This window comes from Humulus lupulus, chromosome 5, assembly GCF_963169125.1.
Source record: "Humulus lupulus chromosome 5, drHumLupu1.1, whole genome shotgun sequence".
Classification (NCBI taxonomy): domain Eukaryota; kingdom Viridiplantae; phylum Streptophyta; class Magnoliopsida; order Rosales; family Cannabaceae; genus Humulus; species Humulus lupulus.
The window spans coordinates 95,165,401-95,190,779 of record NC_084797.1 but is presented as its reverse complement, the minus strand read 5'-3'; the positions used below and the strand labels follow the sequence as shown (position 1 = coordinate 95,190,779).

General features: G+C 39.3%; 1 protein-coding gene across 1 annotated transcript; it reads right to left on the bottom strand.

Moving 5' to 3' along the window:
- Positions 1 to 22,310: 22,310 nt before the first annotated feature.
- Positions 22,311 to 24,735, bottom strand: LOC133779308 (uncharacterized). Its single transcript, XM_062219284.1, has 3 exons — positions 23,737 to 24,735; positions 23,517 to 23,631; positions 22,311 to 22,936 (listed from the first exon to the last, which is right to left on the bottom strand). The coding sequence occupies exons 1-3, from the start codon at positions 24,733 to 24,735 to the stop codon at positions 22,311 to 22,313; spliced, it is 1,740 nt and encodes a 579-aa protein (XP_062075268.1).
- Between the last annotated feature and the right edge of the window lie 644 nt (positions 24,736 to 25,379).

Genomic DNA, 25,379 nt, shown 5'->3' with positions numbered 1-25,379 from the left:
AATCTAATGTCACGGAGGGTAAGACTTGATCTGGAAGCCTTTATCAGTTCGATTCTTGATTAATATCACTTGTTATGGTTGTGACTAGGGTGTACCACTAGGCTCTGAAGGAAAGGATCACACTCAGGGCTGTTATATTCACATGCTTATGACTCGAGGTAAGAAAGCTGGACCTGGACAGTGATTAGGGTTTGAACCCCGGTTATGGAACATGGTTATAACCCTACTTGAAATATTTGACTAAACAAGGTTGAATTTCACTGTGCATATCTGTATTAAGTGATTAATGCTTATCTGTTTGTATCTGGTTGAAAAACACGACTTATAAGTCATTGTCGGCATTAGTGTGCGGAACGCATGCCGTAATGGTTTGGCCAACCCAGAAGCATGATATACGCTTGCACGGCTCTATAGCCACTTGGAATATATAGTGTGGCTCACACTTGGCCAGCTCTATAGCCGTTTCAAAAGGAATAATGCGATTTATGATATGTAATATGTTGAATAGCAGTTTATGAGTATATCTATGTTTTCTTGCTAAGCCTTAGCTTACAGGAGCTACGTGGTGCAGGTAAGGACAAGGAGAGGCTGAACTATCCATGAGTTGGAGAGCTTCTGGGGAAATGTGTACATATGCGGCCTACTCGATCACCACGGTCAAGAGTTCTTTTGCAGATCTAGGACCATAGTTCATTTTGTCGCTTAGATCAGCCACTTTGTATCTTGTTTATGGTTGTAATGACTTATAATCTCTTTTATGTGATCCCATGTATATATTGAACTCTTTTAATGAAAAGTAATATCGTTTTGGCCAAAAAATTTAATACATAATCCTTTTATTAATTTTATTTACAAATTTTAAGTCCAAATGACTCATTTTGCGAGTTGAGCACTATTTAACGATCTTGGATTAGTAGGGTGTTACACAACACATAAATCTATTTAAACAACTTAATCTACAATCTGCATGTAAACAAGCTGTTTAATTCTATATTCCGCATCCTTTAAGACATTCATCTCTTCAAGTAGGGATGACACTTACCACATTAGAAATTTTAAGATTAGAAGTGGAGGTTTGTGTCACTTGTATGTTTTGATCTTGATATGTGTGAGTGTAGTAGATGCATAAAACATATATCACTGTTGAAAATAACAATTATGATGCATGAGAAAGATCACACTCAAACTGTCATGACTAGAGTAGGATTTGCTAATGCGCAAAGATCTAAATAAAAACTAGAGTTTTTATACCACAATACAGCACGAGATCCTATGCACCAAAAGTTATCAAGCCTCCTCACTAATCTCTTTCCAAACTATAACTCGCACAAGAGAGGTAGAAATGTGGATTTATTTGCTATTGGTATGATTATTTGATATACACTTTGGTGGCTCAACACATGAGAGCATATATATACTTGGCAAGAACTCAAGAGATGCTCTTACAAATCTTATTTCCCCTTTCCTTAGCATAGCAATAAGAGAGTGACCCTTCGATGTGGAAGAAATTTACTTAAGTATGAATATATAGAGCTTAAATCAAAAGAAGAAGAGCTTGTTGAGATTAGTTAAATATAATGGTTAATATTTTTACACTATGTTGTGTAAAATACTTAACGGTTTTCACTTGAGTTGAAGTGAAAATATGAGATTTTTTTGTAGGCATTTATAATTGACTTTTATGGGTCTAAAGTGATACAATGATATATCTAAGCATGCCTAAAAAGTTTGGGAGCGTTTACAGTTGATTAAGGTCAAATTTGATAAGTTTACCAGTAGTGTTGCGACATGTCGCCTTACTATTCCATACAGTTACGTTTTTTTAGCTCCAAATGATGTGTTTAAAAGCTATAATCCTATTGGTGAGCCTAATGATGGTGCCTAACCTAAAAAAGGGGTCTTTTAGATATGTAAATACTTTATCACACTTTCCATCTCGTTCTCTCTAACCCCTCTTTCTCTATAGCTTTCTAAGAACACTCATTTTCTCCAAAAAAAACTCATCAAGAATTGTTTAACTTGTGTGAGTTTCAAAGGCTTGTTAAATCTCACTTCTCATTCCATCTTGGTGAAGCTTCAAGCAACTTTTGGAAGGCTTGGAATAGTGATTTTTGACAACAATACTCCTTTGCTAAGCATTTTGATGTTTACTAAGTTTGAAGACTAAATTGTTCAATTCAAAGGTTGTATCTCTCTAAAACCCTAACAATCTTAGATAGACTATTTTGATTTTGTTTTTGAGTTTCCCATTATATTTTTTGTTTTCACCTTTGATAGTTGTGTTACATTTTATGTGAGGATTCAATTTATATAGGAGATGTAAATTCACTCTCCATTTTACATCATTTTCTAGATCTTGCTTTGATCTTTGAATTTTCAAGATTTCCCTTCATACCATGCATGTGATTCTAGATTAGTCTTTAGGGTTTGTATTATTGAGTTTATCTCTATTATTCATTGTTGATATATAGTGTGTAATCCATAAATTCCCAACATATGTCACTCTTGCCCTTCTCTTCTTGGGCTTGGCCAACCACCACAATCCAAAATGGAATGTGGTCTACTATCACAAGGCCGTAGGACCTTGTGATGTTCAATTTAGAATTTGTCCAATTTTATACAATCTATTTTCAACAAAATAAATTCTTTTAAAAATATCAACATATTTTGCTTTACCAAATTTTATTATGTCATAAATAATATAATAATGTAAAAATAAAAATATTGTTTCTCAAATAATAACATGAAATAATACTTTATTATTTCTAATAATCATTTTGTTGACTGTCTTTTTCGCTATCAACTTAATCAATGGAATTCACATAAAATAGAAGCATATGACACAGAGGTTTTACATGGTTCAGGCTATAAAATAGCCCTAGTCCATGAGTCTTTGGTATTAGTGAGTTTGAAGCTTGTTTGAGCAAGCTTCAATGGATTCTCAGGCAGAATCTATATTTTTTTGAGTTTATAACGCTTTACTAGCCAAAGTTCTCCACCCTTTAGAAGGAGATATCCCAACTCTATTTATAGGGGCTCCAATCATTAATTCCCTTAATGGAAAATTAATACAACATTCTCCAATTATTTGGGGGAGTAAAAATGATGATTAACTATGTTGGGATGGACTAATAAAGACCAGGGGCCTAGGCGGATTGCATGGGGCACATTTTGTAGAAAGTTTCCCATGAACCTTACGGGGAACAGGTATGTGACAGTGCTAGGATACGACTGCACGTTCGCCCATGTCAGGCAGCATTGTGGGAAATTTTGATTGTCGAGTCTACGAACTCAACACCGCTACTCAATGCTCACCAAAAGTTGTCAGACGATCTCTTGGTGGGCCACAGCTGTAGTGATTGACAGCTGGCAGTTACTCGTCCCGAGGACAAAATTCTAGACCTGGAGGATTAGTGAATAAAGAAAGTAGGAGGACCATCTGAACAGTCCTTGTGTAATGACCCTGATGAGGATTAGTGAATAAAGAAAGTAGGAGGATTCATCCGGGCCCTACACAATCAATTTCAAGAACGCAAAAGCGTCTTGGCAAACTTATGGTTATGCCTGATAACCAATTACAAACTATTTCCTATAAGCAAATAAATCCCTGCACTCAGAAAAATCCCAGAGCAAGAAAATATAATATATCACAACTATTTCTTATAAACCTATAAATCCCTACACTCAAAAAATCCCAGAGCAAGAAGATATAATATATAACAATATAATTAGAGACCAACGCTCGACAATTTCCAAAAATTTGGGCGTAACACGCCCTCCAGCATAAATGCTAATCTGTAAGTGAGAATCGAGTCTCAACACTAAGATCTACCCAATAAATATCCCCATAGAGGGTAACTATCGAGTTACCTAGGGCATCGCTACCTATCCAAGAGTAAATCCCTCACAAGGGTAACCATCAAGTTACCTAGGGCATCACTACTTATCCAAGAGTGTAATCGAAGTTACACGATTTTACAAAGACTTCTATGTTAATCAGTGGTGCTGATGAGTGATTTCCCCTAGGGTGTTCAGCCTCACTCAAACTTGTCAACCCCTAGTATCTCTAGGCACTCTCACTAAATGGCCAATATTCACGGCTAATACCCGAGAATAACTTATCAGAGTTCTTGCTCGGGTTCTAATCGTTCACTGATTAAGTAAGCATGAGGGCCCCTAGGTCCCATTCATTTTGGCGCCCCTAGGTTTAAACCAAAAATCCTCACCTCTTGGCCACTCGTCGCGGTAATGAACCAGACATAATAAAATCAAGCAATGTGACGGGGATCAGCCGTCTAGAATATGACAATCTACCGGTCATATTTTCTTAATCAGCACCCACTAGACTAACGTCTCTAAACAAACTTTCTACGATAGTGTATATATGTGCATGTGTCTCTATACTAACATACAATACAATAGTTGTTTCATGTTGCACCTGGAATCCTTAGCTCTCAGCAGGATTTCACCCTCCAATGTATAGTCTAGTTATGCTTAGCCAATAACATAATTATCCATACAGTATACTCGGATTAATTATGGCACTTCATAATTCATTATTATTATTTTGGGAAGTTTGGTCAATTTCAAAAATCACTTGTAAGGATTAATGATCCTTATTTGGTTTTAAACTCATTCAAGAAATTTGTACTAAAAAATTTGAGACTAAACCCTAAGTCTCAGGGAGACCTATCCTATGGTCTCGATACTTAGGCTCGGGTATCACAATAGTATTTTCCCACAATCCGCTAAAAATATTATTTTTTAAAATGTTCTGTTATTAACCCGTACTTTCAACAATCAGATAAATAAGAAAAATATTTTAGCCGGGATTATATCCAGAAAATACTAATTAAATTCCTTAATTATTTTTCAAGAAGATAAACTCTTAAGTTACCTTTCATTTTTCTTAAGGTTTTAATCTCTAAAAACTGTTTTAAGAAAATAGCCTAATTTTAACATAATTAGGAAACCCGTTAATATCTTCTTATCTTGACTAGTTAATTCTCCAAAGTCAATTAATCAAGTTTACTTACTAGAAAAATAATACTTAATTATTTTCTCAAAATATAGGGTTTTAAACCCTCTTTTAATTTATTAACTTATTAATAAATTAAATCTTTTAGTTTTTAGAAAGAATAAAAATTCTTTAATAAATATAATTCTCACTAATCTCAAAGTGGTATTTTAGGTCAAAATATGTTTTCAAGACTTACCAAGCTTTTATCTTGCAATAAGCAAAATTTACTTTTTACCTTAAGTTCTAAAATCTCATTTTTACACTAAGTGTGAAAACCCTATTATTCACATTTTTACATTTTTACCTTAAGTACCCAATTGTTACCAAAATTTCCCAATTCCATTTTTGGTATGCTATTTAGGTCTATGAAAAATCTTAGGTTAAAAGGAGTATTTTTTATTGGTGACATTATTTTTCAACAATGAGGTAAAAATGGCCTTATTTTCAAGTCCTTAATTTTTCCAAATTTCGGTACTTAATAACTTTCAAACCGTTCATTATTTTGTTACCAAATTTTATAGTGGAATACTATGTTATGCAAAGAATATTTCCACCAAATTTTAGAGAAAACTGGGTTCATTTTCTCTATACAGTAGCTGTCCAAACTTGGTCCCGAAATTAAGAATACAAAAAAAAAGTTTTTCACCAAAACTTTGAAATAGCATAACTCACTCATTTTTATCAATCTCAACAACATCGCAACACAATTAAATTTTACAAAATCAATATACAGTGTATGCTTGACCCCTTGACCCCTTGGAAGTCACAGCTCAAAACTTGTTTTTTTGTTTTAGGGTTCTCACCAAAACCCTTAGGCATTTTGGTCCCTATTTTCAAAAATCAACACACAAGCATCATAAAAATTATAGAGCAACTACCATAGCCTTATTACATCACCAATAAGAAACTTTAAGCATTAAATATACAAAATAATGCTTAAAATAAAAACCATACAATAACAACCATAAAAAGTAAACTTTTTACCTCTTGTTCTTCTTGCTCTAGGTTTTGATGTTCCTACTAGCTTTGAGTCCTTCAAAACTCTTTCAATACCTTAAAAAACTCCCCCCAACAACATAGATAGTTAGCTATTGAAAGACCTATGGTTAAAAGCTTTACAAAGTCAAGTTTTTTGAAACTTTACCTTAGGGACACCCTTCCTAGACCAAAGCTTAGGCTTCCAAGCCTTCTTAGTGTTCTTGAGGTTGAAGATGGAGAGAAAAATTGAGAAAGAGTTTTCAAAAAATATGAGAGTGAAAGTGAGAGAGAGGGGGTCGAATTGACTTTTTTTTATACGTATAAAGGTTAATAAACATTTCCTAAGAAGAAAAATCCAAATTGACTTTCTCTAACCTTTTACACTCATAATAAAGTTATTATTATATTTTTTTTTTAAAGAAAAAAAATAAAACTTAACACATAATAATTAAATTAAATGTCTCTCACATTTAATTTAATTAATCACACAATAAAATTTAACCTAAGGTCCATTCATGGAATAAAATTCCACAATTCGGTAAAATTAAGCATTTAACATCAAATGCCCTAAAATTTCCATTTTCTCTTAGGTTTATTATTTTTGACCAAACATTATTTTTTATGAATTTATTTTATGCCCAAAATATATTTGCCATTGTTTTTCATTTTATTTTCTGAGTTTTTTACCTGATCAGGGTTTTTGTGTCAGTCCAAGACCAAAAGTCTTATCTTGACTTTTAAACACAAAATTCATAATTTGGCTAGCAATAACTCCTGGAAATAAATTCCAAAAAAATATAATATTATTTAAAATAATATTCTTAACTCAGGGAAAAAATCCCGACCCGAGTCGTTTCAAGGTACCCGAAACGCAGGACGTTACAATACCTACAATTTATAGAGGTTTCGTCCTCGAAACTTAAAACAAATGAGGATACAACTCCCTCATCTTGTCTTCTATTTCCCAGGTTGCCTCTTCAATGTCATTGTTACACCACTGCACCTTTACCAAACACCATCTTGTTCCTCAACACTTTTTCCTTTCGGTCTAGAATCATCACTGACTTCTCCTCATGGACGAGCTCAGGATCAATACTCAGCTGCTCATAGCTGAGTACATGTGAGGGGTCGCGCATGTATTTTCTCGACAAGGATACATGAAACATGTCATGCACCTTAGACAGGTCAGGCAGAAGAGTTAAACGATAAGCTACTTGGCCGATCCTCTCTATCATTTCGAAAGGTCCAACGAACCTTAGGCTAAGCTTTCTTTACATCTCGAACCGCATAGCCCCTCGTAGCGGAGTTACCTTCAGCAACACATTATCGCCAACATCAAACACCAGGGGTCTCCTGCGTCGGTCAGCATATTTGCGTTGTTGATCAACTAAAGTTTGCAAGTGTTGGCTTATTTGTCGAATGTCCTTGGTAATTTGATCAACCTCATCCGATCCAAGAAACTTTCTTTCACTGGTCTCATGCCAATGAATCGGTGATCGAAACTTACTTCCGTACAAAGCCTCATACGAAGCCATCTTGATGGAATCATGATAGCTATTATTTTAAGCGAACTCTATCAGTGGAAGCTTCTCATTCCTTGACCCTTGAAAGTCGAGCACGCAGGCTCTTAGCATATCTTCCAGGGTCTGAATTGTTCGTTCGCTTTGACCGTTTGTTTGTGGGTGGAAAGAAGTGTTGAACTTCAGTTTAGTACCCAACCTCGTTTGGATTCTATTCCAGAATGTTGAGGTAAAATTTCCTTCACGATCTGATACGATGGAGTTGGGTACACCATGCAGTCTCATTATTTATGCAATGCAAATATCTGCTAACTTATGTGCGCCATAAGTTACCTTGATGGGCAAGAAATGAGCAGTCTTACTCAGCCTATCTACGATAACCCAAATGGCATCGTGCCCCTTGGGAGTGTTTGGTAGATCTATGACAAAGCCCATAGTGACCATCTCCCACTTCCATTCTGCAATTTCTAAGGGTTGTAACAATCCGGCTGGCCGTTGATGCTCGACCTTTGTCTACTGACAAGTCAAGCAGTGTGCCACATATTCTGCCGTCTCCTTTTTCATCCCAAGCCACCAAAAGTACTTCTTCAAGTCTTGGTACATTTTCTTGATACCTAGATGCATGGCATAAGGTGCATTATGTCCCTAAAACAAAATCTACTTATTGATCTCGTCATCTTCCGGAACACATATTCTGCCCTTGAACCCCAATACTCCATCTTCAGAGATATGGAATCCTGGTCGCCCCTCATTCCTCACTTCGTACATCAATCCTTGAACCCAAGGATCGACTAACTGCCCGCCTTTTATAGCTTCCATAATGTTAGGCTCAATATAGAGGTCAGCATATAGGTCGTGCAAACTACCTTATCTCTCACGGTATTTCCAATGAAGTCAAAGATCCTTTCCAAGAAATTGATCCATTCTTTTTCCATTGATGGGTCACTGCTTCCCTCAAATATAGGTGGATTCTGGTTGTCGAACCTTTCTGATATAGGTTTCGCTCGGGCAACCCTTGGTGCTTCTACTGGTAGCACCGGTTGCTCAATGACAACCTGCGGGCTAGGGTTTTGTTCTTCATTTATTTCCAGGTGGTATTTCGTCATTTGCGGGTGGTCCTTCATTGTTTTTAGAATTACTGGGTGGCATGGGGAGTCATCCCAAAAATGGTATTAAACCTTTCAGCTTGGAGGGCATCAGAGTCCTCCTGCCTCTTTTGCCCTCTTTCAATTTGGGCTCTCTGCATCTCCACTAGCCTTTATAGATTATTCATCTGCTCAGCTATCTCGCGAATTCTAGCAGCTTGGGTTGGAGCTCTAGCGACAGGCGTGTTCTGAGCTCTACCAGCAGATGTGGCCTGGCCCCGGCCAGCAACACCTCTTCCTGTCTAAGCTCTTGTCCTTACCATTTTTGTTTGATTTAAAAACAAAAAGCTCCTAAGCGCATAGGGACGAAAAGTTAATGCCAACGCAGATTACCTCTTCCCTTTCGGTAGCTGCCACAATGTCAAAGATCCTTTATCTGAGTTGCCAGATTTTGTTCTGGCTGTGCTCTTTGTCCTCAGCCACGACCCTTCCTCTGCCTCGGCCACGACCTGTATCGTGGTCAACGACCGCTCTCTCGGCTGGGTCTGGTTGATTAACAACTCGACCTCCTCTAGCTCGAGTGTTAGGCACCATCGCAAGTCTTTATACCACAATGTATTGTAGGGAAGAATACTAACCTAGCAATAAAATGATCATGACAGAGCATGCCATAGGATTTTAGTTAGTAGGACGATAAATCCAAAAAGAGAACCCTAACTACACATCGGGTTTCTTCATCTGCCTGCTACAACTACACCAAATTCCTACAACCTAGTAGGTTTGCAAGGTCTTTATAAAAAGTATCAACAAGACTCTCACAGTATAACCTAATCTAAACTATCCATCAAGATATCCACCTTTATGTCGGTATCCTCGTCTGGCTTCTCAGATCCTCCTCTGCCTCGAGGTATGCTATCAACCACGGAAATAGGTCAACCCATGGCCCAAATGCTAGCTCGATCTGCATACAGAAGTCATCCCATGTGCTGTGAATCAGTCGCCAACGTCTATGACATAACCACATCTGTGTCTAGCCTTTTAGACAAGTGTTGGCATATCGCACTCTCTGTCACTCGTGTCCGTTGGCCCTACCAAGGACTTCTGTCATGTAATGAGTCCATTGCCAAACGACATGTCGATGTTGTTGATCATACTCGAAGCATCACGGATTCTCATCGTTAAAGATTCTATAGTAATCGATCCTAGGCATAGGGATCATGGGTAGGTTTCCTATCACAGGGTCACCTATCTTAGGTATATCCACCAGAACCTACCATTTATAGAATTGAGGTAAATAAAAGAAAGCAAAGGAAACATATACTAAAATACAGTACTTACAGTGAGTGCTGGTCTATCTTTGTGAAATGTACATGTGGGTTGTCTATAGAACCGACTCAACTCAAGCTCTAATACCAACTGTAACAACCTGGACTTTTAAGACTCGATAATGCAGAAATATACATGTTTTCATTTAACCAAAAGTCTCAAAAACCCGTATAAAAAAAAAACTTTTTCGAAATCACATGGCCATAATTAACATTTAATACAAACATATTTTATAAAGAGTAGAGTGAGCCTAGTTTAGAGAAACTACCATATCCTTATTATATCACCAATCAGAAACTTTAAGCATTAAATATACAAAATAATGCTTAAAATAAAAACCATACAATAACAACCATAAAAAGTAAACTTTTACCTCTTGTTGTTCTTGCTCTAGGTTTTGATGTTCCTACTAGCTTTGAGTCCTTCAATACCTTAAACAACCCCGCCACCCAACAACATAGATAGTTAGCTATTGAAAGACCTATGGTTAAAAACTTTACAAAGTCAATTTTTTTGAAACTTTACCTTAGGGAAACCCTTCCTAGACCAAAGATTAGGCTTCCAAGCCTTCTTAGTGTTCTTGAGGTTGAAGATGGAGAGAAAACTTGAGAGAGAGTTTTCAAAAAGATGAGAGTGAAAGTGAGAGAGAGGGGGTCAGATTTGGGGGGTTAGAAGGGTTTAGACTACTCTAAAATATCCTAAAACACTTGAGTGGTTTACTATCCACTTGCCATTAACCCTAATATTTAAAATGGGATTTAAAAATTAATTAATTTTGTTCACACCATATAAAACCTCACATGGTCGGCCACCTCTTTCTATTTATACATGTATGTATATATATATTTATATAAAGGTTAATAAACATTTCCTAAGAAGAAAAATCCAAATTGACTTTCTCTAACCTTTTTCACTCATGCTAGAGTTATTATTATAAACTTAACACATAATAATTAAATTAAATGTCTCTCACATTTAATTTAATTAATTACACAATAAAATTAAACCTAAGGTCTATTCATGGAATAAAATTCCTCAATTCGGTAAAATTAAGCATTTAACACCAAATGCCCTAAAATTTGCATTTTCTCTTAGGTTTATTATTTTTTACCAAACTTTGACTTTTATGAATGTATTTTATGCCCAAAATACATTTTCCATTGTTTTTCATTTTATTTTCCAAGATTTTTACCCGATCAAGGTTTTTGTGGTGGTCCAAGATTGAAAGTCTTATCTTGACTTTTAAACACAAAATTCATAATGGCTAGCAATATATCATGGAAATAAACAAATATAATATTATTTAAAATAAATTCTTAACTCAGGGAAAATATCCCGACTCGAATCGTTTCAAGGTACCCGAACCACAAGACGTTACACCTTGGGGCATGGCCTTACTTGGAGACATTCCCACCTTGGAAATAGACCATGGGATGTGGCCTCGCTTAGAGACATCCATGCCTCGAGGACGGGCCTCAGGACATGGCCTCACTCGGAGACATCCACGTCTAGTCAGATCATAGTACTCAGAGGATTTCTACACTCTGAGGAGCTCTAAACGAACTCTACAGAACCTCATTAGCACTCGAGGAGCTAAATTACTCCTCTAATGACTATCACATGTCCAGTGGTCAATGAACAACATTTGTCCCCCATGTCTTCACTTATCCTCGGACAGTGGAGACTTAGAGTGAGAGGAGTAATTCGAAAGGTCTTCGAGGGGAGACGCTTGGGCTCTTCATGACGTCACACTCTTGAAAAGGTTACGCCTCGTGTTGACTCCCTATTGCTAAGCCTATCAATCTGTGCCATTAATGAGAGTCCACTCCACGACCCAACACGTCTAATTTGTACCCTAGGTGTCCTTTCGCCACATACCCAAGGCGCCCTTTTCCTATGCCAACGATCACGATCCATGCCTTTTGAATCCTCACCGTTGAATTGCTCTCGAGTGCCTACATCGTATGTAATCAACGGTCAGGGTGCAGTCACTTCCACCCCAAGCTCTTCGAGTATAAAACTTGAGAACCACCTATTAGAAATCACTTTACCATTCAAAATTCAAAACCATAGAAACTTCAAACTTTATCTTCTCCTTCATTTTCTAGTTTACTGAATCTCACACATTTTCCAAGTTCTCGACGTTATGGACGGTTGGTGAGAATCATCCTACTTTTGGTAAGATGGCAAACAATTGTTTAAAGTTCGAACTCACTTCAGCACATACAAGTGTTTTATCTCGAGCAAGTCTTCACTTCCCTATTCTTCTTTGGCTTTGAGTTTATTTTTTAGTTATGTTGAGGGTTTAGGTGCACACCAAGGATTTTGAATTTCTAGCATTTCAGTGGTTATTTTGACATCTTTCAGACCATTCGGGGCACATTTTGACTCTTTATGTGACTTTTTTCATTTTTGGGCATTCCATTGGAATCTGGAAAATTCCCAGATTTTGACGACGTTCATAGTTTCCGGTAGTGTTCTCCGTCGGCCATCCTTTGGCCTCAAGGACATTCCAGTCCCTTCGAAGATTTATTTCTTCTCCACTCTCCGAGAATTATTCTTAGGGGTTCTCTCTTTGGACTATCTTTCTTCGGGTCATGGCACTAACTACTTGGTTTCTTGTTTCAGATGTCCAAGGAGCTTCAACAACTACACCAGTAGGGACTCTACGCATTCGACTCTGAGATAATAGAAATGGATGAAGAAGTAAGAAGATTTCCCGAGAAGGGAAAGCAAGTGGTGGAGAGTAGTCAGGCTCCCACAGTAAGGAAAGAGCAAGCCCCAGCAGCAGAGAGGCCCCTCTGACATGGCATCTCAGAGGAAGAGGAAAACATAGGTCCCATACCGATAGACAAAACCTACATCGCTGAGGAATTCGAGGCAGAGGTGACCCCCAGCAAGCTCAAACACCAGGGAGCTCTGGAGAGGATTCCAGCTCATAATGAGGTGGACGCCCATAACATGTGGGTGTGCTTGTGTTGGGAAAGCAAGAGAGTGCATGAGAGCATCCACGGCCTCGAGTCCTGGAGCGCATCTCATCTCCAAACTGATGCAACCTTGCCATAGCACTAGTACGATGTCAAATTTTTTAAGTTTGTCGGCATAGCTCTATTCCAGCTATCCCATAATGGATATTGGTAGAACTGACATGTTCCTTCTCCAACTGAGATATTATATAACTACAGCTTCCGACAATGCATGAAGAAGGAATATTGGGATGTGTACTATGCTTTGATGAAGCATACGTACCCAGGAATGAAGAACTAGGCATCGTGCGGTAATGAGAGCCACGCGAGGGACTACAAGGAACACTTCTTCTGGGCAAGTGGCTTCCCCACGCGGACCAACCCAAATCTCCTCCTAGATTTCACCAGGGTTGGTAAGTGTTAATCCTCGAGTCATTTCGTTTATTAGTCATCCGCTCACAGTTGGTCCTTAGGGTTCTAATTGTTTCTTTTAAGGTTTCTTCCATCACACACATTTTTTTGACACCTACAACAAAAGGTTCAAGAAAATGAACACCCTCCTCGACGAAGAGAATCCTCGTGGCCCTCACTAACTTCTGTGACTCGAAGAAGTCACTTCAAGAAGCAAGGCTTCACACGGAGTACATAGTGGCGAAGGCTCAATACGAGTACACTCAATGTCTTCGTGAGGAGCACATGGAGAACGTACTCAAAATCAAAGTCACCATGAAGGTGAGAGAAGACGAGGAGCTTGAAGCAGAGCTCGAGGCTGGGATTGAGTCATCCTCCATGCCTCAAGGAAAATTTCCAATAGTTTTTCACTATGTCCATCATGTAGGGGAGGGAACTAGTCTTGACAACTCCTTATTCTCGCCATCACTCCTCGAGTGTTGGAAATTATTGGGGCATCCTTGGATAGATGAGGAGTACTCGGACTATCAAGACCTTATCAACGTATTCCTCCACCACCTGAAGAAGAGGAAACACCCACAAGGGTTTGTGCCTCTGGACAAGGCGAGGTCCATGCACGTGATATGGTTTTGTTATTACGATACCAACACGACACATAAGATGGGTCGACTCATCTGTGAGTTTTCCCACTCCATTCTTCACTTAAAGGAGCATTATTGTGATGGGGCTCTCGAGGAGGCTTCTTTTATGTCTTGCATGCATGTGGTTTTTTTTATCTTTCCTTTCCTTTCCTTTCTTTCTAAGGACTCACACGATTTGCTTCTTTGTGAAGAAAGCATGGGCATGTCCAACTTGGCCAGGAAGAAGCACCAAAGTGTGTCGGAACCCTCTCAAAATAGACACCTTGGCAACACCGACCGGGGTGCCCCCATCTCCAGCGGCATCGGTCATGGTGCTTCTGTCCCTAGCCTCTACGCCTCCAACCACGGTAACCCCTACACCCCTGGAACTGCTCCATTGACCACTCCTCCACAGTCAGTGGTTACCAGTTAGATCATTGACCAAGAGTTCTCCCCTCCTCGAGATGAGGGGTCTTCTCGAAAGGGGAAGGAAATCCATTCTAAGGTGCTTAAAAATCTTCCAATTAGGGCACCTCGTTTTGTGGTCTTTCCCGAGCACTACGAGGGGGAAAATTAAAAAGGCACAGGCAAATGATTGAGTACTTCAATGCCCGTATTTACAAGGGCAACAAGGACTTCAAAGTCCTTGCGGAGTACCTGCAGGAAGACAAACTACAGGCTCCAGTCGTTCCACCTAGCCACGAGGAGTTGGAGTCTCTTCTGGTGGGGAGAGTTGGAGAAAGGACAACTCTACTTGTTGCAGAGCTACTCCAGGGATTGGCGGGGTCCCTGTGCGACATGCCCTTCCGCAGCTTTGGTCGTTGTGGCAGCAAAGTGAGGGTAAGTCAAATCTTTTCTAACCCATCCCATTTTTCCATTTTTTTCTCTAAGTTCTTCATCGAGCTAACAAGCCTATTATTTTGGTGCAGACTGTGGCCTTCAACCAACGGCTTGGGGACATCGTAACCATGAGGTCCTTCGAGCTGAAGGAGCTTCGGGAGGTTCTGGCATAACTCAAGGAGACTGTTGTCTCACTGGCAAAGCACTCGCTGCTCTAGAAGGAAATGGAGGGAGTTAAGGCTTGTACCTTAGAGCTGGAGCCTCGTCTAGCCAAGGAGCAGTCCAAACTATCAACGCTCAAGGGCACTTCCACGAATCTATTGGAGGATGACGCTGGTCAAACTCAGACTATAGAGGAGGAAAATTAAAAGCTATCGGCGGATCTTATAGTTGTTCGAGAGGAGCTTCATCAAAGCCATGAGAAGTTTTTAGCTCACGCCACAAAGCTAGCCAGAGTCCAAGATGAGCCACCAAGACCAAGGAGGAAGTCGCGCAAGCTACTTCCCGCACTAAGAGCATTGCATGGGAGAATGAAAACCTCTAGCTCTTAGCTGAGGAGCTGTAGAGGGACCTCGACACGATGGTAGATGACACCTTGTTTTTGGCATGGCAGAACAATAAGGATATGGATTTGTCATTCGCGAAGGAGCCAAACATGTGGATGATGCTCGAAGAGCATCTTCTTGCTGAGGAGGCTAAGGCAGCTCAAGAAATGGAAGTTGTGGCAGCCGATCGGACTCCTAGACGGACCCCATGATCGAGGTGATAGCAGAAGTGATTTTGTTTTTCTTTTTTTTTATGAAGTGGGCCTGCGTGCCTTTTTCTTATTGGTGTATAAACAATTTAATGTTCGAGCCCCCGAGCACAATTGTAAATACTCTTAACTTCTATGCAACTTGCACTACTTTTCTTGCCATTATTGCTTTTTTACTAACATGTTAACATTTAGTAATCATGCAATATGGTCTTACTAATTTTGCTGGGTTTGAACATAACGCAACATAACATAGTGCCATGAGAGTTTGAAACCCCAACCTGTCCACAATTTGTGGGCCTTAAGCCTTGGAGACTTAGGTTTTGTGCTCGAGTCTTTATCCACTTCTCTTAGTATTTGGACAATTTTAGGCACTTAGTGTTGTCCCCCAGATTCGTAGTCCTCGGGAGTAACTTTAACGTCATCGTCGATTCTTGAGTCCCAACGAATCAGGCTCTAGGAGGTCAAATCCACTGAGATAATCGCTCCCTGGGTGCACTGTCCCCGGGATATTGTTTTGGGCTTTCTTTCTTGCCCCCGAGTACAGTAACTCAACCATTTTCCATGTGGAAGTTTTGAACTCGTTTTCCCTGGGCTCTAAGTCCTCGGAGCATGCAACCAAGTTTTTCGCCCTTAAGTTAGGCTTCCAATGTTCAAGTTTTATTAACTTAGATTTCCATTCACACCTCGAGATTTAGGGACTTGGTTATTACTCCTCGGGCATGAATTCATCGGGAGGTAACCTTAACTCAACACTCGCGTTATTTGGATTTCGCATCGCTGGGGTAATTGTTTTTGGATTGTGCCCGAGTACAAATGACTCAGGATTCTATTCACATCTCGAGGATTAGGACCTGGTTTTTGTTTCTTGGGTGTGCGCTGTCCTTGGGAGAATACCTTAGGTCTATCCTCGCATTACTTGGATTTTTTTCGACTCTGGGGTTTTTTCCAGGTCTTAGCTTTGGGGTCTTATGACACTAAGGTTTCTCCACTCGTCGACTAACTTAGCTTCTTATGGTGCTCAAGTTTTGGTTACTCTAGGCTTTGGGCCCGAGTACGGATGACTCGAGTTTCTGTTCACATCTCGAGATCTAGGAACTTGGTCATAAATCCTCAGGCTCAACGTCCTCAGGAGGTAAACTAAGTCTACTCACACTCTACTAGGATTCTTAGATCATGGACTTCCCCACACTTTGATTAGTTCCCTAGGTTTTTCTATTCTTTGGGTATTGACACTAGGCCTCTGCTCATGACAAGCTTAGTTTCCTAGGTCATCCTCTGCGAGACACTATACTCTAAGAGGCTCCCCTAACCCCATGCCCCACAAGTGATCGAAGACTAGACTGTGTTCACTTGTCTAGGCCAGCCAACGAGTGCTCTACGAGTAGTATAAATAGAATAAAAAGGAAACTAACAAATATAAGCAAATTCTTTTAAAATTTCTTCTATGTTTTGTCTACACAGTTTTCATTAATTGTGCTCGGAGGCTAAAAAATTACTACAAAAATACTCTACTCACATCACTGGTAATATTGGCAAAGATGCTCAGCATTCCAGGCATGGGGTACTAATTCCCCACTCAGTTGGGCCAGTTTGTATCTCCATAGACACACAATGTTTTTGACTTGGTACGGACCTTCCTAGTTACGGCCCAGCACTCCACACCAAGAACTCAAGTGGCTAAGAAGACTATTCGCAACACCAAATCTCTAACCCCAAATTTTCTATCCTTCACTTTAGAGGTAAAATATCTGGCTGATTTCTGCTGGTAGGACACTACTCGAAGCTGAGAAGCTTCACAGAGCTCCTCCACAAGGTCCAAAGACTCTCGGAGTAAAGTGTGATTTGTGGTCGGGTCATACGTATCTCGTCAATGCATGGAGATTTATGCCTCAAGTGGGATCATGGCTTTGTACTCGTAGGCCATGGAGAATGGTGAGTGACTGGTGGAGGTCCTGGCAGTGGTGCGACAACTCCACAATGCCTTAGGCAGCTCCTCGGGCCATGCACCTTTTGCCTATTCCAACCTTTTCTTCGAGGTGGCTTTAAGTGTCTTGTCGACTGCTTTCACCTGCCCATTTTCCTGCAAGTGAGCTATGGAGGAGAAGCTCTTGATAACTCCATGCCTTTGACAAAAATTTGTCAACAACTCATTGTCGAACTGTAGGCCATTGACGGAGACTATCTTCATCGGGAGCCCGTAGCGACAAATGATGTTCTATATGACGAAGTCCAGTGCCTTCTTAGAAGTGATGGCAGCGAGAGGTTTGGCCTCGACCCACTTCATGAAGTAGTCAACTGCCACAATTGCATATTTCAGTCCCCCCTTTCCCATGGGTAAGGACTCGATAAGGTCAACGCCCTAGATTGCAAAGGGCCAAGGACTTGTCTTCTAAGTGAGCTCATTTGAAGGAGCTCGGGGTATGTTGGCGAAGCATTGGAACTTGGCACACTTCTTGACGTAATCCACCGCATCACCGTTCATAGAGGGCCAGAAGTACCCTTGTCTCAAGATTTTCTTGGCAAGGCTCTGCCCCCAGCGTAGTCCCCACAAAAGCCTACATGTACTTCCCAAAGTAAAAGACTGGCTTCTTGCTTGGACACACATTTGAGTAAGGGCAACAAATATCCTGGCATGTAAATCTTACTGTCCATGATCACATACTGAGGTGCCTGATAAAGTAGCTTTCGAGCCACTTTCTTGTCCTGCGGTAACTCCCCGGAGAGAAGGTACTTTCCAATGGGATCCATCAAGCCATCCTGGGGCAGGACTGCTTCTACCTCCTTGGGGGCTGCGATGCTCGGAGTGGCCAAGTATTCAATGGGGACTACATTGATTAACTCAGTGTCCTTGGTGGAAGAAAGCTCGTCCAGAGAGAACGAGAGATTATATGCTTATATATTCAAGGGGTGATTTGAACCCTACTAGATACATTGATTGTGATTTCCAATCAGACAAAGACATCCGTAAATCGATGTATGGGTTAGTGTTCACTCTTTGTGGAGGATCTGTGGTCTGGATGAGTATTAAAAAAAAGCATAGCAGATTCAACCATGGAAGTCAAATGCATAGCGACTTGTGAAGCAGCTAAGGAGGCAGTTTTGTTGAGAAAGTTCTACACTGATCTGGACGTAGTTCCAGATATGGATAAGCCACTAATCCTATACTATGATAACAGTGGAGCAGTAGCTAACTCCAAGGAACCAAGAAGCCACAAGAGAGGAAAGCATGTAGAAAGGAAATACTAGATGGTTAGAGAGATTGTGCACTGAGGTGATGTGACTATTATGAAGATAGTGTCGGAACAAAACATGGCTGACCCATTTATTAAGACACCTCCTACAAAGTCGTTCATGGGTCACGTGTGCAACATGAGATTAAGGGAGATTCCTCACTTGCTTTGAGGGAAAGTGGGAGATTGTTATGATTAATGCCCTAAAAGTGTAAAGACATTTTATTGAATTAAATAAAAGAAACTTTTATTATATTTGAATTTTATAATTATTGTTTGAATTAAATATAAGATAATATCAAGAAAATTCCTTATTCATTCATGAAAATATAATTTTGTATTAGTACGAGAATTAAGATAATATATAATGAATAAAATAGTCAATAACATATTAAAGTACAGAATCATTAATGAATGGTTACTAGTATGGTTTGCTAAGTATATGAGAATTAAGTGATCTAGATTCAGATTACTTATGTGGATAGACATCTTAGTAAAGGTGTTGTATAATAGAGATTATATATGACAGGACCGATGAGAATTAATTATCTTTATAAACTTGTCATTTGACATAAAGATTTAATTCTTTATCATAATAGATTATCATTTGTATATCAGTCTAAATCTGGAGTATTCATGAACTCCTGTTTGTGTTTACTAAATCTTTTGATTCACTCGTTAAGGTTTCTTAGTATAATGAGGCTAATGACTTTTGTTTTGGAGATTCAATATCATAAACGGGTGGGAATATGAATTACAATAATGGAATCCATACTTTCCTAACAGATTAAATATTGGATCCCTTAAGGGTTAATTCTGGAGCTGAATAGTTATTGAGCTCAAATCTATAATTTGACTATAGATTAATTATTTGCTATTAAACTAATGGTACTTAAGGATCAAGAGGTAATTAGAAGGGTAAAACGGTAATTTTGACCAGCTCTAATTAGCGAACCAATAAATGGAGGACAGAACTATGTTTATTGATTATATCAATGGACTACAAGAGAAAACTCTGTAAATATAATTCTATAAATACTTAGAGTGCAATTCCGTATTTATAGTGGTGTAATCATGGAATTAATAAATAAGATTATTAGATTAAGGAGTTAATTAATAATCTGGTTTACTGAAGCTTTGTATTATAGGTTCATGGTCCCCACGCTGTCCTACACTGTCAAGGGTAAGGATAGGATAATTTTCCTAGGCAAGGAAATAATTACGTGATAATTATACGCAATTGATTAATTATGAATTAATTAATTACTTAACTATATATTTTTTATTTTGAAAAACTATAGGTTAAAATTAGTATTAATCTTGTTTGGATGAATATATAAAGAGAGATTAATAATTATATTATTTAGGATAAGACATTTATTTATTTATTTAAAACAGATATTTTAAGATAAAATTAATTTTGATTTAACTCATATTTATTTTGGCATAAATATATTGTCTTAAATATTAATGAAATAAACAAATGAGAGTATTAGGGACAACCCTAATGGTGTGGTCGACACACTCACTGAGTGTGGCGCCACACACAAGGATTTCCTATCCCATAGATTTGAATTTTGAATTTCAAATAATGGTTGACACCCATTGGCATTTTGGTAAATTTGACTAACAAGCTTAGTTTTCAGTCTAATTTTCATGGGAGGTTTATAATGAAATTTAGATTCATTTGTAGTTAATATTAGTATGTTTTGATTTGAGATAGTAGTTGTGTTTTGTAATGATAGGAATTAGACGCGATGCAATCCCTCTTTTGTGTGAATGTTAGAAATGCTCTGAGAATGTTTAATGCTAGTTGTTGATATTATGATTGTATGTTTGTATATTATTACTGAATAAGCCCACGATAGAATATGAAAAATACCTCCATATTATTATTACACAAAAGACCCCAACATATAAAGGCCCAAGAATACAACAAAATAACCCCAACAGAAACAACAACCCAACAGAAACAATTACAACCAATATACCAATATTCCTAATACACCCCCTCAAGATGAACGGTATAAATTTTTGACATTCATCTTGGAGATTAACTCATGAAACTGGTTTAAAAACATGGGCTTTGTGAGAACATCAGCAAGGTTGTGTTTTGAGGGGACATGAATAAGCTTGATGGAGCCGTCTTGGACTCTTTCACGAATAAGGTGACAATCAATCTCGATATGCTTCATCCTCTCATGAAACATCGGGTTTTCTGAGATGTGTATAGCAGCCGTGTTGTCACAATAGAGAATGGCAGGATGAGAATGTTGAATGTCAAAGTCGTTCAGCAAGGAGAGAAGCCATGTGATCTCGCATGTGGCATTGGCCATAGCACGGTATTCAGCTTCAGCTGACGATCTAGAGACAATGGTTTGCTTCTTAGATTTCCATGAGATGAGAGATTGTCCAAGGAAGACACAGTAACCAGACACAGACCGTCTGGTATCACTACAAGAAGCCCAATCTACATCTGTAAAAATTTTGAGAGATAGATCTCCACAGTTGAAGTTAGTTTCAGCATAAGCATTGATGTGAGGAGGAGATTTAGCATAAAAAAATAGGCCTTGGCCAGGAGTGCCTTTTAAATATTGAAGGATACGATGCGCTGCATGGAGATGAGGAGTCCTGGTAGAAGCTAAGAATTGACTTAGCTTATTGACAGCAAAAGAAATGTCAGGACGAGTAATCGTTAAATAGATGAGTTTACCGATTAACCTTGTATAGATGGTTGGGTCGGCTAAGAGATCCCCTTCATCTTTGGTGAGTTTGGCATTAGGCTCCATTGGAGTGGAAGAAGGTTTGACCCCCAAGTAACCTGTATCACTCAATAATTGTAAGGTAAATGGGCATTGAGACATAGATATACCTTTGGGAGAACGCCCAATCTCAAGGCCTAAGAAGAACCGTAAGGGGCCAAGGTCTTTTAGTTGAAAAACGAAGTGTAACATGTCTTTAAAATGAGAGACAGCCGTATCATTATTTGAAGCAATAATAATATCGTCAACATAGATTAGAAGAGCAATAAAGATATTAGAAGAGCTCTTAATGAATAATGTGTGGTTCGATTGAGATTGACGGAAACCATTAGAGATAAGATACGTGCTAAGTTTGTAGTACCATTGTCTTGGGGCTTGTTTTAAGCCATATAGACTTTTGGTTAATTTACAAACAGCATCTTTTGGTAGGGGACTATTGGACTGATACCCTTTTGGAATTGTCATGTAGACATTTTCATGTAAGTCCCCATGTAAGAAAGCATTATTGATATCTAATTGGTATAGAGACCAATTTTTAATGGCAGCAACAACAAGAAGTAATTTAAGGGTGTTAAACTTTGCAACAGGTGCAAAAGTGTCTGAGTAATCAATACCTTGCTTTTGGTTGTAGCCTTTGGAAACCAACCGGGCCTTGTAGCGATCAATGGCTCCACTTGGTTGATATTTGATTTTGTAGAGCCATTTGCATCCTATAGCATGCTGGCCAGGAGGAAGAGAGACAATTTCCCAAGTGTGATTTCGGTCAAGTGCATGGAGTTCATCATGCATTGCTTGCTACCACTCTGGAATGTTTGAAGCTTGCTTGTAACTAGATGGTTCTACTACCATATGGGTGGACAAAATGGCAGCCCTAAAGTGATCATTTAACCTATCATAAGATAGAACATCAGATAAGGGGTAAGTAGTAGAAGACTCAAAAATAACAAAGTTACAAGCATAGTCTTTGAGATAAGAGGGGCGAGAAATAGTCCGGCCACTTTTAAAAGTGGTAACCGCAGGAGAGGGATCCTCAAGGGCGTTATTGAAAGAAGAGGGCACTTGAGGATGATGAGATCCTGTATCAAACACTTTAGTTAGGAAAAAATAATCATTAGACACAGTAGAGTTATCATGCTTTAAAGGATAAATATGTTCATAGAAGATGACATCCCTAGAGTGAAATATCTGGTGAGTCTCATTATCAAGCAAAGTATAGGCCTTCATTCCATGCGGATAACCAATAAAAACACAAGCTTTAGATCTAGGTGAGAATTTATGTCTATTCCGATCTAAAGTAGAGGCATAAGCAAGGCAGCCAAAGTTTCTAAGATGCTCATATGAGGGCAATTTATTATAAAGCAGCTCAAATGAAGTCTTTTTCTTTAAAAGTAAAGATGGAGTTCTATTAATTAGATAGACAGCTGTGGTAATGAGATAAGACCAATAAGATATAGAAATATGAGATTGAAATAATAATGACCGAGCAACATTGAGGATGTGTTGATGCTTTCGTTCAACCACGGAATTTTTTTGAGGCCGATCAACACGCGAGTGAAATTGTTCAATCCCTTTGGAAGCATAGAAAGAAGATAGGTTAAGTTCTTTTGCTTTATCACATCTAACAACTTTAATAGAAATGGAAAATTGAGTAGCAATTAGAGAAAAAAACTGAGGAATAATAGTTTGCACATCATATTTTGCTTTTAAGTAAATATACCCATGTAAAGCGAGTGTGATCATCAACTATTGTAAGAAAATATTTGTAACCTTCTATGCTAATAACATGAAAGGGCCCCCAAATGTCAAAATGAACAAGATCAAAAGGCTTAGAAGCGTGATTATTATTAGACACAAAGGGAAGTCGTTTTTGTTTGGCTAAGTGGCAAATAGAGCAAACATGATCATAAGATTTGTTAGAAAAAACAAGAGTTTTATTTATTGAATTTGAAATTGACATAGAAGGATGGCCAAGGCGGAAATGCCATTGGTCCATTTTAGTACAAGTATTAAGAGTGCTGTCAGAATGTACAAAATGCAAGAATTGACGGTCTTGTTCAAAGTAAAACAGCTGGCCTATTTTCTTAGCAATCCCAATCTTGGAAGTCCGAGAGGGTGCCTAAATAAAGCATTCAAAAGCATAAAAAATTAGAGAGTTATGACTATGTTGCAAGAAAGCATTAACCGAGAAGAGATTATGCTGAAAATCAGGTACAAATAATACATCAGTCAAGATAATGCAGCTAAAAAGTTGAACAGTGCCAGAATAAGAAATAGGAATGATATGTCCATTAGGTAAAGTGACTAAGGTGGCAGTAGGATGTTTATCAATAGTCTTAAAACATTTAAGGGAGTAACACACATGGTGGGATGCTCCACTATCAACAATCCACAGACAAGAAGGGAAGTCAACGAGATTACCAGAGACTTGTGAGGCAATCGGCACGTTGTTGTCTATGGCAGCCATGGTGTGCTGAAGATTCTGACTTAGAAGGGAGATAAGCTGCTGACTGAGCTTGGTTTGGGACAGCATAGGTGGTTTGCCCAAAATCGACCCAGAAACAGGAGAAACGGAAGCTTGATGAACAGAGGGTTTGAGAGCTTCATCTTGACGACGCTTGTCACCGTACCCAGGAGGGAATCCATGAAGAAAAAAGCATTTGTCCACTAAGTGACCCAGCTTGAGACAATGAGAACAAGTGGGTCTCGGTTTCTTTGATCTTGATGAAGGAGGCTTGGTAGATGTGTGCGAACCCCCAGTAGCAGCAATGAATGGAGTGGTGTGGCCTAGACTTCTTTGTCTTTCTTCTTGAGATATCATGGAGAAGACTTTGGACAGTGGAGGAAGAGGATCATAGAGCAGAATTTGCGCTCTCACTGAAGAATAGGAGTCATTGAGACCAGCCAGAAATTGCATAACTTGATCCCTGTGATAATATCCAAGCAATCTTTCAACAGCACCACATCTACAGCCACTAGAACAAGGGATAATTGGCTGAAACTCCTTGAGTTCATCCCAAATAGCTTTGAGACGAGTAAAGTAGGAATTGATATCCGAGTCACCTTGTTTGATGGTGTGGACTAAAGTTTGTAGCTGGAATATCCTAGGACCATTGCCTTGATTAAATCGCTCATGGAGGTCATTCCACATAGCAGTGGCCGAATCTTGAAACATAATGCTAGCTGCAATTTCACGAGAAACAGATTGTAAAATCCAAGCCATAACCATATTATTGCATTGCACCCAAGCATGAAATTAAGGATCATGGGGAGGGGGTTGAGGCAGGGACCCGTTTATAAACTGGGTTTTATTTTTGGCAGCAATGGAGATGGAAGCAGCTCTCTTGCATGACTGAAAATTTTCTTGACCCGTTAAAATCTGAGTTGATATCAGAAAGTTGGGATTGTCTCCGGTTCCTAAGTGATATGTGTGATCTAAGTGGGAAGGTTGATAGGTAGGGGCTATTGAGGGACACGGAATGCCAAGACTCGGAGGACCACCGGTGGGAGGAGCAGAACTTCTCCAGAGAACGACGGCCGGAGGAGGTGGCTGAGGGCCCAGAGAGGGAGGCGACGGGGCAACTGGCAGACCTTCGCGAGGAGACGAGGACGACGACCCAGCAGGAGGCGCAGCAACACCTGGGTTCAGAGAAGGGCCAGACGCCATGGTCGGAACTGAGGGAGAAGCACCAGGGATGGTGACCGGCGCAAGAGGCATGCTGGAGACTGATGAGCTTTGTGGCTAAGATTGCCTGGTGCGAGCCATGGGCAAAGACGAAGGCGGCTGAGCAAAGAGGCATGACTGAGAGGAAACGACAGAGGGTTTCAAGAAAATAGGGTTTCAAGAATGGGCTCATACACTCTGAT